This window comes from Mytilus edulis, chromosome 9, assembly GCF_963676685.1.
Source record: "Mytilus edulis chromosome 9, xbMytEdul2.2, whole genome shotgun sequence".
NCBI classification, from domain to species: domain Eukaryota; kingdom Metazoa; phylum Mollusca; class Bivalvia; order Mytilida; family Mytilidae; genus Mytilus; species Mytilus edulis.
This window is the reverse complement of record NC_092352.1, coordinates 23,677,386-23,691,296: the sequence shown is the minus strand read 5'-3', so window position 1 is coordinate 23,691,296 and position 13,911 is coordinate 23,677,386. Positions and strand designations below refer to the sequence as shown.

The following is a 13,911-nucleotide window of genomic DNA, read 5'->3' as shown; positions in this document are numbered from 1 at the left end:
TCAACTTCTAAATGTAAGTCAAGATATGAGGCAGACTTAACTGGTTCTGTTGTATCCTTGTATCTAGTTTGATGGAAGAACATCATCTAAATAGCGGAAAGTAAAGTTGAAGGATACTTTTGTTTCTATATAAAGTTCCTGTATGATTTTACTGTATACTATTATATCATCCGTGTGGGTGAGTACCTCACTATTCTATTTAAAACAGGGGTTTTCGTTGTTCCGGTTATAATAAGAATGCGGGGGGAAAGTCACTGGCTAAAGTGCCTCATAAGAATAAAGGAACAAGTCGGCAAAAAGAGGTGCACAGTTGGTTCCCATGGGAATGGCAGATAGTTTGTTGAAAAACGCGTCCTCCAAATGTAACAAATGTGTTGTTAATCGAGAAATCAAGCATCTTGATAATGTGTTTCAGAGAATTTTTAGTTTGAATCAAAGTGATTTTTGTCGAGCCTGTGACTTTAGTAGCAGAAAGTTTTACAGGGATATTTATCTGGAGGTTGCAGTGTTAACTAACTTCTGAAAAGCTTAATATTTTAGAATGTGGAAGACCTTGATGCTTCATACTTTGTATATAGATACCTTATGTTAAGAAGTTTACGCCTGTCACATGTTCATTATCCTTGACCCCATTTTCATGGTTCAGTGACTACTTGAAAAACAGATTAGGATTTTTTGTAATGTTAAATCCTCTCTTATTATAAGAAAAGGGATAATTTGGTATGTGGGTACATTGCAAGGTCCTCGTGTTGGACAGTTTTCACTTGACTAAACTTCATTTCATGGATCAGTGAATAAGGTTAAGTTTTGGTGGTCAAGTCTATATCTCAGATACTATAAGCAATAGGTCTAGTATATTTGGTGTATGGAAAGCCTGAAAGGTGTACATGTCCAACTGGCAGGTGTCATCTGACCTTGACCTTATTTTCATGGTTCAGTGGTGAGGTTTTGTGTTTTGGTCTGTTTTCCTTTAACTATAAGCAATAGCTGAAGGTCAACTACCATTGTTGTATGGAAGGATTGTATAAAAAGAGGGGCGAAAGATTTTATTGAAATGTGTATTCTTTCTTGATTGCAAAAATATATATTCACTTCTTATAAAAATTCAAATGACTAAAATAGACATCTTAATTGATTGGGAATAAACTAACAAACAATGATTTATTATAATTGAAAGTTTTAAAATTTTAAAACTGTTTCAAGCCAAATCCTGATAAAAAAAAAGTGAACTCATCTATATTGTTGATTAATTACAGATAATTATTGGAAATTTACTTAGTAAATTATAGGCCTCGCCAGTAAACTTAATTTGCGACCATCAAATCCCCAATTGATGCCGTCGGAGCTTAAAAACAAAACAGTTATCTTGTAAGTATTGTCCCGTTTTTAATTTGGTCTACATTAAGGTCTAAAGGGTCAAAAATTAAACTTTGTTTGATTTCAACAAAAATTGAATATATGTTAGATTTTTAATATTTGGGCCCGGTTATCAAATTGGTCCACATTGAGGTCTAAAGGGTCTAAAATTGAACATTATTTGATTTCATCAAAAATTAATTTCTTGGGGTTCTATTGTTTGCTGAATCTAACCATGTATTTAGATTTTGGATATTGGACCATAATAGGTAAATGTCCAATTTAAAATTTTTAAGTTTTTAAGTTTAAGTTCTTAGACCACATTCATTCTGTGTCAGAAACTTATGTTGTGTCAACTATTTAATCACAATCCAAATTCAGAGCTGTATCAAGCTTGAATGTTGTCTCCATACTTGCACCAACTGTTCAGGGTTCGACCTCTGTGGTCGTATAAATCTGCGCCCTGCAGAGCATCTAGTTTCAGTTTATATGTGTAATATGTGCACATATATGAGAACTATAGGGAACTTTATTTCAGTGTGAATATATTTATTAATAGTAGCTAACCTGTCATGTTGTTAGGGAGGCCAGTACCTAAGTAAAGATTTAGAACAAGTTCTAAGCTTTCCAAAAAGACAAACAGACAAATAAAAGTACACAACACACAACATAGAAAACTAAAGACTAGGCAAAATGAACCTGAACAAAAACTGGTGGTGATCTCAGGTTCTCCAGAGCAGTAAACAGATCCTGCTTCACATGTGGTACCCGACATGTTGCTTAAACTATTACAAACCCAGTAAATAGTCTAATTCGATAGGCAAGGGGATTGTAGTTACGACATAAGGAACATATCCGATATCATTTGTGAAGCAGTCAACCAACTCGTGATGGCGTCCCTAAAATTTACGAAGGCATGATTTCAACTGCACAATTTGGAACTCTAGGCTTCCTTGTGAGCAGCAACCCTCTATCAAGGAAATACTGATAATAAATACAAGACAGAGAATTATTAAGCCGTACATGTCTGCCTGGCATAGTTCATCTGACCTTGACCTCTTTTACATGGTTAATTAGTCAATGTTTAGTTTTCTTGGTCAAGTCTATTTCTTAGATACTATAAGCAGTAGGTTAACTATATTTAGTGTATTGAATGATTGTAAGGTGTACATGTATTTTTTGTTTGGTTTATATAAATAAACCATGACCTCATTTTATTGGATCATGTTAAGTTTATGTGATAGTTTTAGTAAAGCTTTATATTTAGGACTATCAACATAATAGCAATGATTAGTATAGAAGGTGAGACATTTCAGTGTGTGCAGTCTTTTTAACAAAGTAGGTTTTATCCCTCCCTAAGACAAAACACTTGCATCAATACATTGGCCATTCTTTGTAAATTCCCAGCATTGTCAAACTTGTAAAATAAAGGCCAGGCACCAGTTCTGTTGTAGCTTTGTCATTCACCAGTTTACTTTTAACTGACATAAGTTTATGCCATCATTAGTTTTTAAACTAAAACTGAAAACCTTTATTATCATTATTTTCTTAAAGTTTGCTTTGATCTTCTATATATTTTTTCTTCTAAGGAGTTAAATCTGCTGATTCAAATGTTTCCTTGTGCATGTTGTGTTGTGTCTCAAATTGTCATAAATGATGGAATCATGTTTTACAATTCTTTAATATCATCTGGTAACAATTTATATATGTAAAATATATAAACAAACAACAATCTATCACAGTAAATACAAACTGGTAACATAACAACAAATATTTACATATAACATTATCACCATGACAACCAACTTTAAATGTGAATGAATAAATATAATGATAAATGTATTGATCTCTTACATGATGTACAAACAATCAATGAATTACAATTTTTTTAGTGAAAAATATCATCTCACATTAAGCACCATTTACAAATACTTTCAGTAAACACTTACAGAATAACACAACATTCCAAATTTTAAAATTATTGAATAAATTATAAAAGTACCCTCCAGTCTGGGTTTGTTAAAATACCCCAAAATAAATCTGAGAATCAGTGAAATAGTCAATTTTTGTATGAAACTATGTTACAATTGATGAGCTGATAACTCTACTTATATTTGGATAGGTTAAGAAAATGTTTTGGCAAATGTATCATAGTAATAGGGTGAACATGATGGCTTGTACATGTAGATGTAACAAGGCCATATATATACCAGGTCCTTTTAAGTCAATTAAAATCACATTTTGGTGGCAGGTAGAATGGAAAGAAAGCAGATTTAAAATGACACAGAATGACATCTGTGGAAATGTGTTGAGGACTTGAGTAATAAGTTAATGGTTTTGAACAGATTGATTTTCAAACAGAAAATAAGATGGAAAGCTTGAATTTAAGTTATTAAGCCCATAATAATGCTTAATTTATTGTTCTTTTAAAAGAGTCAATCTAACCAAAAAATGGTACTTACAATGTTGAGCTAAAATATTGCTTTAAAAAAGTCTTAAGAATTTAATTATCTTAAAACAGAAAAATCAAAATATGCTTAGATCAAAAGCTATAAAAATTCCCCCAAAATATTTAACTCATAAGAATGGTTGTATTTTTTAAATAATGATGAGGTACATATACATTACTTTTCATAACAAAGGCAAGATCTCTAGCAAACATAAATTACTGACATCTAATGATGGCTGATTGTAAAAACTGAGGTAGATTATATTTGTCATCTAACATTTTGGTACAGAATTCTATTAATATATCTAGACTGTCAATACTTAAACCCTGGAAGGTATACATTATCCTCATATTAATCCTTCAAACTTCCTGTTCCTGCTTTGAATGTTCTTATACAGTCATATACAAAAAAATCAGTTGAGGTTTTGGCACCAGCTGTTGGATACATGTCTTTCATAACTTTCATTCATAGAATACATAGTGTTAATATGTCTTTCTAAATGTTCATCCCTGGAAGTTCTGGTACTGACTGAAATTGAAAATATATAACTATCTATCTAAGTTTATTGATATGAAAAGTCATGAAGATATAAGCAATAAAACCTCTAAAGACAACTACCAATAGAAATTTGCTAAGGCAAAAGAAAGGAAAGCAAGGAGCCAACAAGAGTATTGTTTATGGATTTGCTAAGAAAGAGCAGCATTAGACAATCTCCATAACTTAAAACAGTCTCCAAGTTTTGGATGAATGGATGGAATGACAGACAATCAGAAGATGACCATTACCATATCCCCTCTGGTCAAGTGTGAGGGACAATGACATAAAAATGCCAAACCCACATTTGCTGTCTGTCTGAATTTTAATAGAACAAGTCCTCCTATTTTGGTTGTTTTATTGAAGCTTTACTGTATGAATGATTCAATGCATGTTTTCTCCACATTCCCACATGTGTTTTTTTTTAAATATGAAATACTATAATGATTCATGCAAAGTATGTTCAAAATTTACCCATTTTGGACAGATTTTTTAAAGAGATGGCCACAAATACCATGTAATGGGAATACCTAAATGCAGTGCGTTAAAAAGCTCTGGATATTTCATGGGTTTTTGAATTCAGTCACATTGTATAATTCAATCAGACACCTTTATTGTGTTCCTGCTTTTCAGTATTTGTAAATAATTTAGATTCATAAATAACATGTATATAGTTTGTACTTTAGCCTTACCTTAATGTCTAACATCTGATAGGGTACATGGTAACAAATGTTTTTGTGGTCTACTATTAAATGTCCTTTCTTTGCTGAAGGTCCAACTACTCTAACCTCTGAACCTTTTCTAAGTACATTTTCTGGAGTATCTTTGGCTATAAAAAAAGTTAATATAACATTACCGTAACTTTAGTTTGGAGATCTCAAGCTGAAAATTGTCAATCTTCAGCTGAAACTTTAGCTTACATTTACTGGAATTCTATGGTTTAAAAAAGTCTCCAATTTAAAACTTTGTAACATATGTGCATGATTTACATGAGTAATCTAGAGATTAAAATATTTTGATGCTTTATTGTGAGACATGTCTAAAATCTTCTATTAATGAAAACTAGAGTCTGACTTAACAAAAAACACTCACACATACCCAAAACATCATGTTTAAAATCTCTTCAGTGAAAACAGCCTAGTATGTCTATATGTCTGATATTTCTATATACCTGAGTAGTCATATTTGAAAACTCTGATTAGATTAAAGCTGAGTCTATAATCATAAGAGTTGGCTGAATATCCACAAATACATTAATAGTCTACTTTTAGTCTAAGACCTCTACTCTAAAAATTGCTCAACCTGACCTGAAATACACATACCTGAATAATCATGTTTTATGACCCTGATCTGTGGATAGCTGAGCTTGACCTGACCATTTACACAATAGGACCTGGTATTAGGGATGTCTGGAGCTGCTTCCTGAAAGATACATGGTTGCAAATGACAAAAAGACAACAGATGACAGCATTTGTCAAATAAAAAAAGTTTACTCTACTGAGTAGGGCAAAGCAATATATAATAATGTAGATCAAGTTTCAATAGAAAGGTGAAAATTCAGTTTTTATTCTTTTCAATACATTTTTTTGAATTTTAAATCAAAATTTGGTAACCATCTTGCATACCATAAATGACTGTTCAAAACCAAAAATAGATTAAAATTTGATAATCAAATAATACATCTAGGTCCTCTGACAGTTTATGTAATGTAGCATACTCTGTGAAATAAGTAGCAGCTTTCCATATGCTTTAAAGTTATTTAAAAATATTATTTGGTTCATTTCAAGTATTAGATGTTCTGTTTACTTATGAACTTATACTCAATATAAAAGTGAATGAAGTTTTTCATTTTATCTGTCAAATTTCTCTTAAATTGAGGTCAAAGTCCCTATAAAAGACAATACTGCTTACCATACTTATATTGTAATATTTAGAAGCTTGATCTAATAAATATGGTTCCTTTTTAATAACTCCTGTTTTCTTCATATCTTTTCTGAAATAAAAATGTACATAGAAAAATATAAAATTACAACAACAAAAAAAACTTTTAGAAAAATAAAACCGGTAAGATTGTAAACTTAAAACATAGATAGTGCCATATATTCACATTGTTATTTTGTTCCACATGGGATTAGAGAAATACCAGTTGTCTGTCCAGGCTAGTAAAGCACTCTCATATGTGTAATACTCACCAATTTTTATGAAATTTAATCAACAGGCTATATCAACAATGTGTTATACAATTTGGAAAATCATTTCCAATCAACTATTTTTTAAGGAGTTATGCCCATTGGTTATATAAATTAAATGGAAAACTGCATTGGAAGTGCTCACAAACTATAGGATTTTTATGAAATTTATTTTGAGGGTTTTAACAGCAATATCTTGAACAAATTTCAAAATCAAAGAGCTGATAAATTGCATATAAACAGGAGTTATGTCCCTTGAAAATGCAAATTTTAAAGGAAAATCAGCATTGATTAGTTATATTAACAGGACGTATGTCCCTTGGAAATGTAAATTCTATATGTATATCAAAAGTTTATACAAGCAATGTCTTGTACAAAGTTGAAAACCAGTGTTGATAAATTATATGAAAAGAAGTTATGTCCTTTATTCATATTGTAAACAGAAAGTTAAAAAAAATGTTTCCATACTTATGTGACTGTGGTTTTGGTGACATTAAACTTTCTCTTTGCTTGGTAAGTCTTGGTTTGACAGCTATCCATTCTAGTCTACATTTCAGTCCCCTCCAATGAGCTTGTATCAGAGCAGCAGCATTGTGTATTTTTTCTTGTCTCATGGCTTCTAGTTGTTGCCTAGTTCCTTCACTGAAATAAACATCAATCATACTACATTATTGTCCTTATTTCTCTAGAAAGTTATCATTCCTGTAAACAAACAATAAATTGTCTTACTGAGCACAGCCTGATACGACCACAGAAGTTGAACACTGAACAGTTGGGGCAAATTTGAACACAATATTTAAGCTTGATACTGTCTGAATTTGCATTGTGATCATATTGACATAATACAGGTTTCTGACACAAAAAAAATGTGGTCAAAGATCTTACAAATCTATTGTGCAAATTAAAAGTTGCTTTTTTCTTCTTAAAACTAAATTTGAAAAATTTTGAAGAAAAAAAATATGAACCCCTTGAAAAAATTGGGACCCCCCCAAATTTTTGAAACCCTTCTTGGAGTATTTCTCATTACCAATGCCTTAGTACCTTACTACCTTACTAATAGTACATTTTCTATCAAATTACCTGAAGAAAATATGTTTCTTTCCTATTCTCCATTGTGTACTAACATATGGTAATTTACTTTCATCCATCGCTTTTAGAAACTTTTCTAAAATTATCTGTAAAATAAACAAATTGATTTTCATAATGAGATTATGCTATCTTTCATGTCTTTGTTATTCAATTGAATAAAACATTTGCTGTCACAAACTTTTGTACAAAGACCTGTTACCCTTCTGTAAAGTATGCCACTATAAATATTAACTAACAAGTGAAACTGTGAGCTACTGCTCACTGATGAAACCCCTGCCACAACTGGATAATTTTAATAGTGTAAAAATATATTAGTGTTCGGTAAACAAGAGGTTGTTGAGTGATAAATCTGAAAATGCATCACATGGTAAAGCGGTTAGCGTACTCATCTAAACCATGTAACAAAATTTCAGAAATCCTTATAATGAGACAAAAAGGACTAAAATTTTCAACTTGGATGTTATGTGTAAAATGATGTTAGTGTTTGGTAAACAGGAAGTTGTTAAGTGATGAATTTGAAAATGCATCATACAATAAGGCTGACTCATATAAAACCTTATAACCAAATTACAGAAATCTTTTAATGAAGTTCCTGAGAAAAATGCCACAAAAACATTCAAAGGACGGACAGACGGACAGACAGAGGTAAAACAGTATACCCCCCCTTTTTAAAGCTGGGGTAACAGTTTAATAATAAAAAAGTAAGGAAGTAATTTAACTCAGTACATATGGTTTGCTTGATTTAATTTTATCATTTCGGTATCATGAAAAGGGAAACCATGGCTTATAAAGTCACTAAGAAAGAACATGATGTTTTGCAGATCCTTGGAAAAGAAAAAACCTACTTATTATTTAATAATCATAAAAATAGAGATTCCACAACAGTATCATCTGCTCTGAAATATTTAAAATTTCGTGAGAGGAAAAACATTTTGGTCACTCAATACAGCTAAATCAAATGATGTTAGTGTTTCAAGAAGAAAATTGGACTAACCTTGCACTGATCTTGGGGAGATGTTAGTTGATAAGGATTATGTAATCCCATAAATACTCTGTATCTATGGTTAAACAGTTTAAATCTCATTCTGTGAGGGATTCCTGAAAATACAGACAAGTACAGTATTATGCGAATTACAAAAACCAAATGTTGTCCACAGTTGTGTATAAGAAGTTTGTGGGGGAATCCCTGAATTTATTCATCAATTCACTGTTCATATATTTTTAAAATTATTTTAAGCAATGTTTACTGATGCTTAATTTAGAATTCTTTTTCAATGGGTTTTATATAAAATATTCATGATATCACAGTGAATAAAATCAGCTTACTGCCCTGTTCTGATGTAAGATATATCGCCTAGCTGATGTTCAATAAATACATCAGAGCAAATTAAATATGAAGTATAATATACCTGATATTTATGCATATATTCATGTTTTTATTTTCTGGAATACATTTCATTTCACTCATTAAGCAGTGCAAATTTATATTGAAAAATCATTTTTTTTATCTTATAAATGTTTTGTCATAATTAAAAATATGTGTAACCGATTTTGCTTTCTTCTGTATATACCTCCTGCCATAAGATGAACTGTTTCTAAAATCTGCAATGATCTTAGTTGTCTGATTATCACATCTTTATCATATAAATCCATTTCTCCTCTATCATTGGACTGAAAATACACATAAACAAATTACATAATAAAGTTAAAGCATTCAAAGATTAAAAAAAACAACAATTTCTTTACTAAGTAAAGTTAGCTATTGAGTTATAGTCATTAGATTTTGTTAAAAGACTACTTCCGTTTATTTGCTCTCTTTGTAAATATTATCTATAAATGCCACATAAAAAAAGCAGGATTGACTTGCTTACTTTTTATATTTTCAATATTAGGTCAACTGGATGTTAAAAAAAAACTACAATCACTCATCAAAAGGTGAGATGCTGATTCTTGCTAATTGTAACATGAAAAAAGTTGACTGGTTTTTTTTCAAGGATTATTTCAGGATAATTATAAAAATATATATATATTTAAGGAAAGCATGCCAATTTATATTTCAGTGGGTATCAATTTTCATGGATTAAGGAAACATTTTATTTTCATGGACATTTAATTTTCAAGGTTTGCCAATATCTGCATACAAGCTTAAAGAAAATATTTACTTCCTTTAACATTTAAATTTGAGGTTTTCCTTAAACTACATCAAATTCATATTCCATTGAATAATAAATAATCCACAAAAATGAAGTCACTTTCAGTAAAACCAATAATTCTAAAGTTTTACAGTAGTTTACCTTCAAACACTGTACAAAATGACATTTAGCATGCACAAGTGTTTTCAATAAATTGTTGATCTTCAACTGGAAGTCAGAATATACTGATCCCTTGCATTCACTGAAATAAAAAAATAGATCTCACAGTATGTCAATGGTAATGAAGAATATTCCTAATTTGAAATTAGCATATACATGTACATGTACATGATTATTAATATTTACCCTGAAAATATTTTGAGTTATGTCCCCTGTTTAAATTTATGGCAGGAAATTCAGAATTGTCTGTGTTAAATACAATTCAACAGCAGTTTTATAAAACATTGGAAAATTTTATAAATAGATTGTGAATTTGTGAACAAAAGAATGGAGAATGTTTCCCTGGGCAACAGATGATGCCCATGCTTGTTTAACGTTATAAAGGGACATAACTCAAGAATGGTGAAAGTGACTCCACCCAAATTCAAAGTTAATCTAAGTTTTGTGGTAAAAAGCATTGTGTATAAGTGACATAACATCATGAATATTGATTAAGGCAAACTTTAGTTAGAAAAAGGAAACCTAAATTCAGCAATTTTTCTATTTGTAAAAAGGCATAACTATAGAACGGTAAATGTGATGCCATCCTAATTCATTCTTGATCTGTGTTTTGTTGTAATAAGCATTGGTATAAGTTTCTTTATATTTGGATGAGGCAAACTAAAGTTAGAGAGCTAAACCAATTTCTGGACATACAGACAGACATTGGTAGCACTTAATTCCCCTACTGCTGCTGGGAGAAGGGATAAAAATGATGAGCATTTGGACCCCCCCTACCTTTGAGTACAGGAGTCGATTTCACAAAAAAACTTACGACTAAGATTGATGGTAAGTCATGAAAAATTGAGTATACTTAAGATAAATCTTAGTAGTAAGTTTTTTTGTGAAACCAACTCCAGGCTTCTTTGTCTTGATACTTTCAACAATGAACTTGAACTTTCAAAATTAACAGAGAGCGTCACGTTTACAGTCAAATTTACTTACCTTTTACTTGTACCACCAGGCAAAATTCTATGTTTCAGACCTTTTGGTCCATTCTCTGTAAATAAAATAATTTTATAGTCTTCAAGTAATATGTTATTGAAAGCATTATAAATAGTCTTCATATGCTGCATAACCATTTTTTCTCAGCTTATTTAATTTTATATTTTTGTAGCATGTACATTTTCATAAAAATAAATACCAAATTTTGCAGCTGAGTAGACACCTGTTCTGAGAAACAACTGTTGAATTTGTTTTATGATGGTTTAATAATTTGAAGTGTTTACTGTCATTTTTAAAGGCATTATTGATATTCTGAACTGTGGCCATTATTAAGTATAATTTTAAATAATATTAAACTTTAAAAACAATGAACACTGTTCCCTATGAATTTATTTGCTTAGAGATAAATCTTTCTCTCTTCTTTGCAACAAAATGGAACTGTTTTCTTGTAAATAAGATGCATATGCTGAAGTAATATCTCTATACTCTTAATAAACATTAAAATGGTCATTTTCTAAAATCATAAATTAACACACCAAAATACTGTATATAGATCATGCATTTGTATTAACATTCTATAGGAGATAAACAAAATACCTCTTGGTTGTTTTATTTCTTGGTTAAACAGATGAGTAGCAAATCCAAAGTTACAGTTCTGTTTGGAGAGCACCCACATAATATCATCTGGTAAGTGGTCACGATTACTTGGTAAGAAATTAATGGCATCATACACTACACGACCAGAAAAATGACGAATACCAAACTGATGATCTGACTTTGGCAATGGTTCAAAGAAACTGAAAAAAATAAAATAATCAGAAAACTTATTCAAATGCATCTTCATATTTTCCTAATTTGTGGCTGTAACAAAATTTAACTGGAGAACCTCAAACATGTGTACATATTTTTTTTTAAATCTATTCTTTGAACTGTAGTTGAAGTATTCAACCAGAAAATAAATTCTCAATAACAGGCTGCTTTTCCAACTAACATGTATTTTTTAATGCAAAAAATTACTAATACATCATATTTTATGAATAAACAAGATAAACATACTGAAACTGATATCAACATAAAGGAACAGTTCAGTGCATTCTCATTCAATGTATAACTTTCACAGCTTTCATAGCTATACTTACTAATTATTAACTCTATGATGAATTTTAACTTTAGATACAAATGACTCTGATGACGTTTTAGGCTGTGTACATTCTGTGTCAAGAATGTTAAATATTCCACTTCTCTGAAAATATACAGAAAATAATTCTTCATTTGTGTAATAAAATTTCCTGTTTGAAAGATAAATGATTAAAAACAAAACTCATTAAAACTGCTTAAATCTCGAAGAAGCCTTCAATTTAGGATAAGATACACAACTTTAAAAGTTTGGTTCTGTGTATTAATTCAAATGCATTACAGATGTACAAAAAAATAGAATTTTATAGAGCATTTATTGATACAGTGTAATAATAAATGGTATTTTTTATTGTTTTATAACATTTAATATTTGAAAACTTACCGGTGATGATAACAATTCTAATATAGGATCATTATCAAAATAAGTAACATCCACATCAGTCTGAACCTCCTCCTCTCTCAGAGATTCCATCGTACTTTTAAATATATGTGTATTGTAAAAATGCTGTATTGTCTCTGCACACAAGTTTATACATAACTGTTCTAATTGATTTGTCTGTAAAATAAAGACATATTGACAAATATTAATCTTAAATAGATTGCATATGATGGAAATGTAAAAAAAAAATGAATTATTATCATTATTATAACATTGTTGTTTGCATCCATAAATTTACATGACCCCTTATCATAAACTATTAACAACTTTTTATTGAATGTCTTGCTTTTCCTAAAGTATCTTATTGATGTTGTGAGTATGTTACAACCTATTAAACACTTGATGATGCAATGTTATTAAAAAGAAATATCTTATTGCTTCCATTTTAGATTGGTTTTTAATCAGACTGTTGGTAATGCAAAAGAGTCAACAAATTAAGGACACATGCTTTTTTTCCGACCTTTCAAAGGGATTAAATGAATTTTTAACTTTGAGTGGTTTTTTTTCTTACAAAGTATATTACTTTATACATATACAGATTTTTTAATTGATTGATGCAATAAAGAATATTACCTCAGCCACCTCAAAACCAAACATATCTACAATACTTATAAAACCATCATATTTTGTCTTCTCAAACTGACTAGATGTACTGCATGTTAATGATGTTCTTCTACTTGATATAGAGTCAGGCGATGTAGGTTCTAAAAATATCAACAAAAACATAGTTTTAAGTTGTCTGTGGATATGATCTATTTAAAGAAGAATCCTTTGTAAATAAAGTATAATAAAAAGTAATGATCACCTTTCTTATTCCGATGCTTCAGACTGTGCAAAATCAACATATATTGTAATGATTATACATGAAAAAAAGCATTATAATGTGAATAGAAAACAAGAGGCTGTCAGGGCAATAGCAAACTGGATTTATTAACATTTATTTGTGTCCTATGACAAGGACCATAACTGCTGAACAGTGAAAGTGAAAATCCTCAATACTTGACCTCCATTTTGTCATTTGTAACAACATATTAGAATTTGAAAAGCTTTTGATGAACCGTTCATAAGTTAAAGCATGGACACTGTTTAGCAGCAAACTTTTCAGAACATCTGTCATCTAATAAATGATCTGAGTTATCTCCCCTTTTATACCAAAGCATTTACATTTGAGGATTAATTAAAGTTATATTTCTGTAATTGCAAAAATAGTTTTTATTATATTATTAATCACATAAATTTATTGACCATCAAGTAAAATGTTCGAAATATCCCAAGCTCAAATAGTTGGCACAAGTTAGTAATAGTGATGTGGATAAGGCAAAATCTGTTTTTGGAAATTCAAAAAATAAATCAGATCAAAACAATTAATTGAAGGCAGAGAGGCTTTAAGGTGCTACTGATTAATTTTAATGTTCATAAAA

The 13,911-nt window shown here is 30.2% G+C and overlaps 1 protein-coding gene across 3 annotated transcripts in view; it reads right to left on the bottom strand.

Moving 5' to 3' along the window:
• Positions 1-3,021: 3,021 nt before the first annotated feature.
• The window catches only part of LOC139487846 (unconventional myosin-VIIa-like), a 43,379-nt gene continuing 32,489 nt past the window's right edge, over positions 3,022-13,911 (bottom strand). For all 3 annotated transcript variants that reach the window (XM_071273006.1, XM_071273007.1, XM_071273008.1), the window contains 14 exons: positions 13,064-13,194; positions 12,434-12,607; positions 12,054-12,157; positions 11,512-11,711; positions 10,915-10,969; positions 9,913-10,012; positions 9,190-9,289; positions 8,613-8,716; positions 7,610-7,704; positions 6,998-7,171; positions 6,252-6,333; positions 5,663-5,762; positions 5,033-5,169; positions 3,022-4,334 (listed from right to left, as the gene is read on the bottom strand). In XM_071273006.1, the coding sequence (XP_071129107.1) occupies positions 4,302-4,334; positions 5,033-5,169; positions 5,663-5,762; positions 6,252-6,333; positions 6,998-7,171; positions 7,610-7,704; positions 8,613-8,716; positions 9,190-9,289; positions 9,913-10,012; positions 10,915-10,969; positions 11,512-11,711; positions 12,054-12,157; positions 12,434-12,607; positions 13,064-13,194 (1,589 nt within the window). In that variant the 3' untranslated portion in view covers positions 3,022-4,301. The remainder of the gene's footprint in view (positions 4,335-5,032; positions 5,170-5,662; positions 5,763-6,251; positions 6,334-6,997; positions 7,172-7,609; positions 7,705-8,612; positions 8,717-9,189; positions 9,290-9,912; positions 10,013-10,914; positions 10,970-11,511; positions 11,712-12,053; positions 12,158-12,433; positions 12,608-13,063; positions 13,195-13,911) is intronic.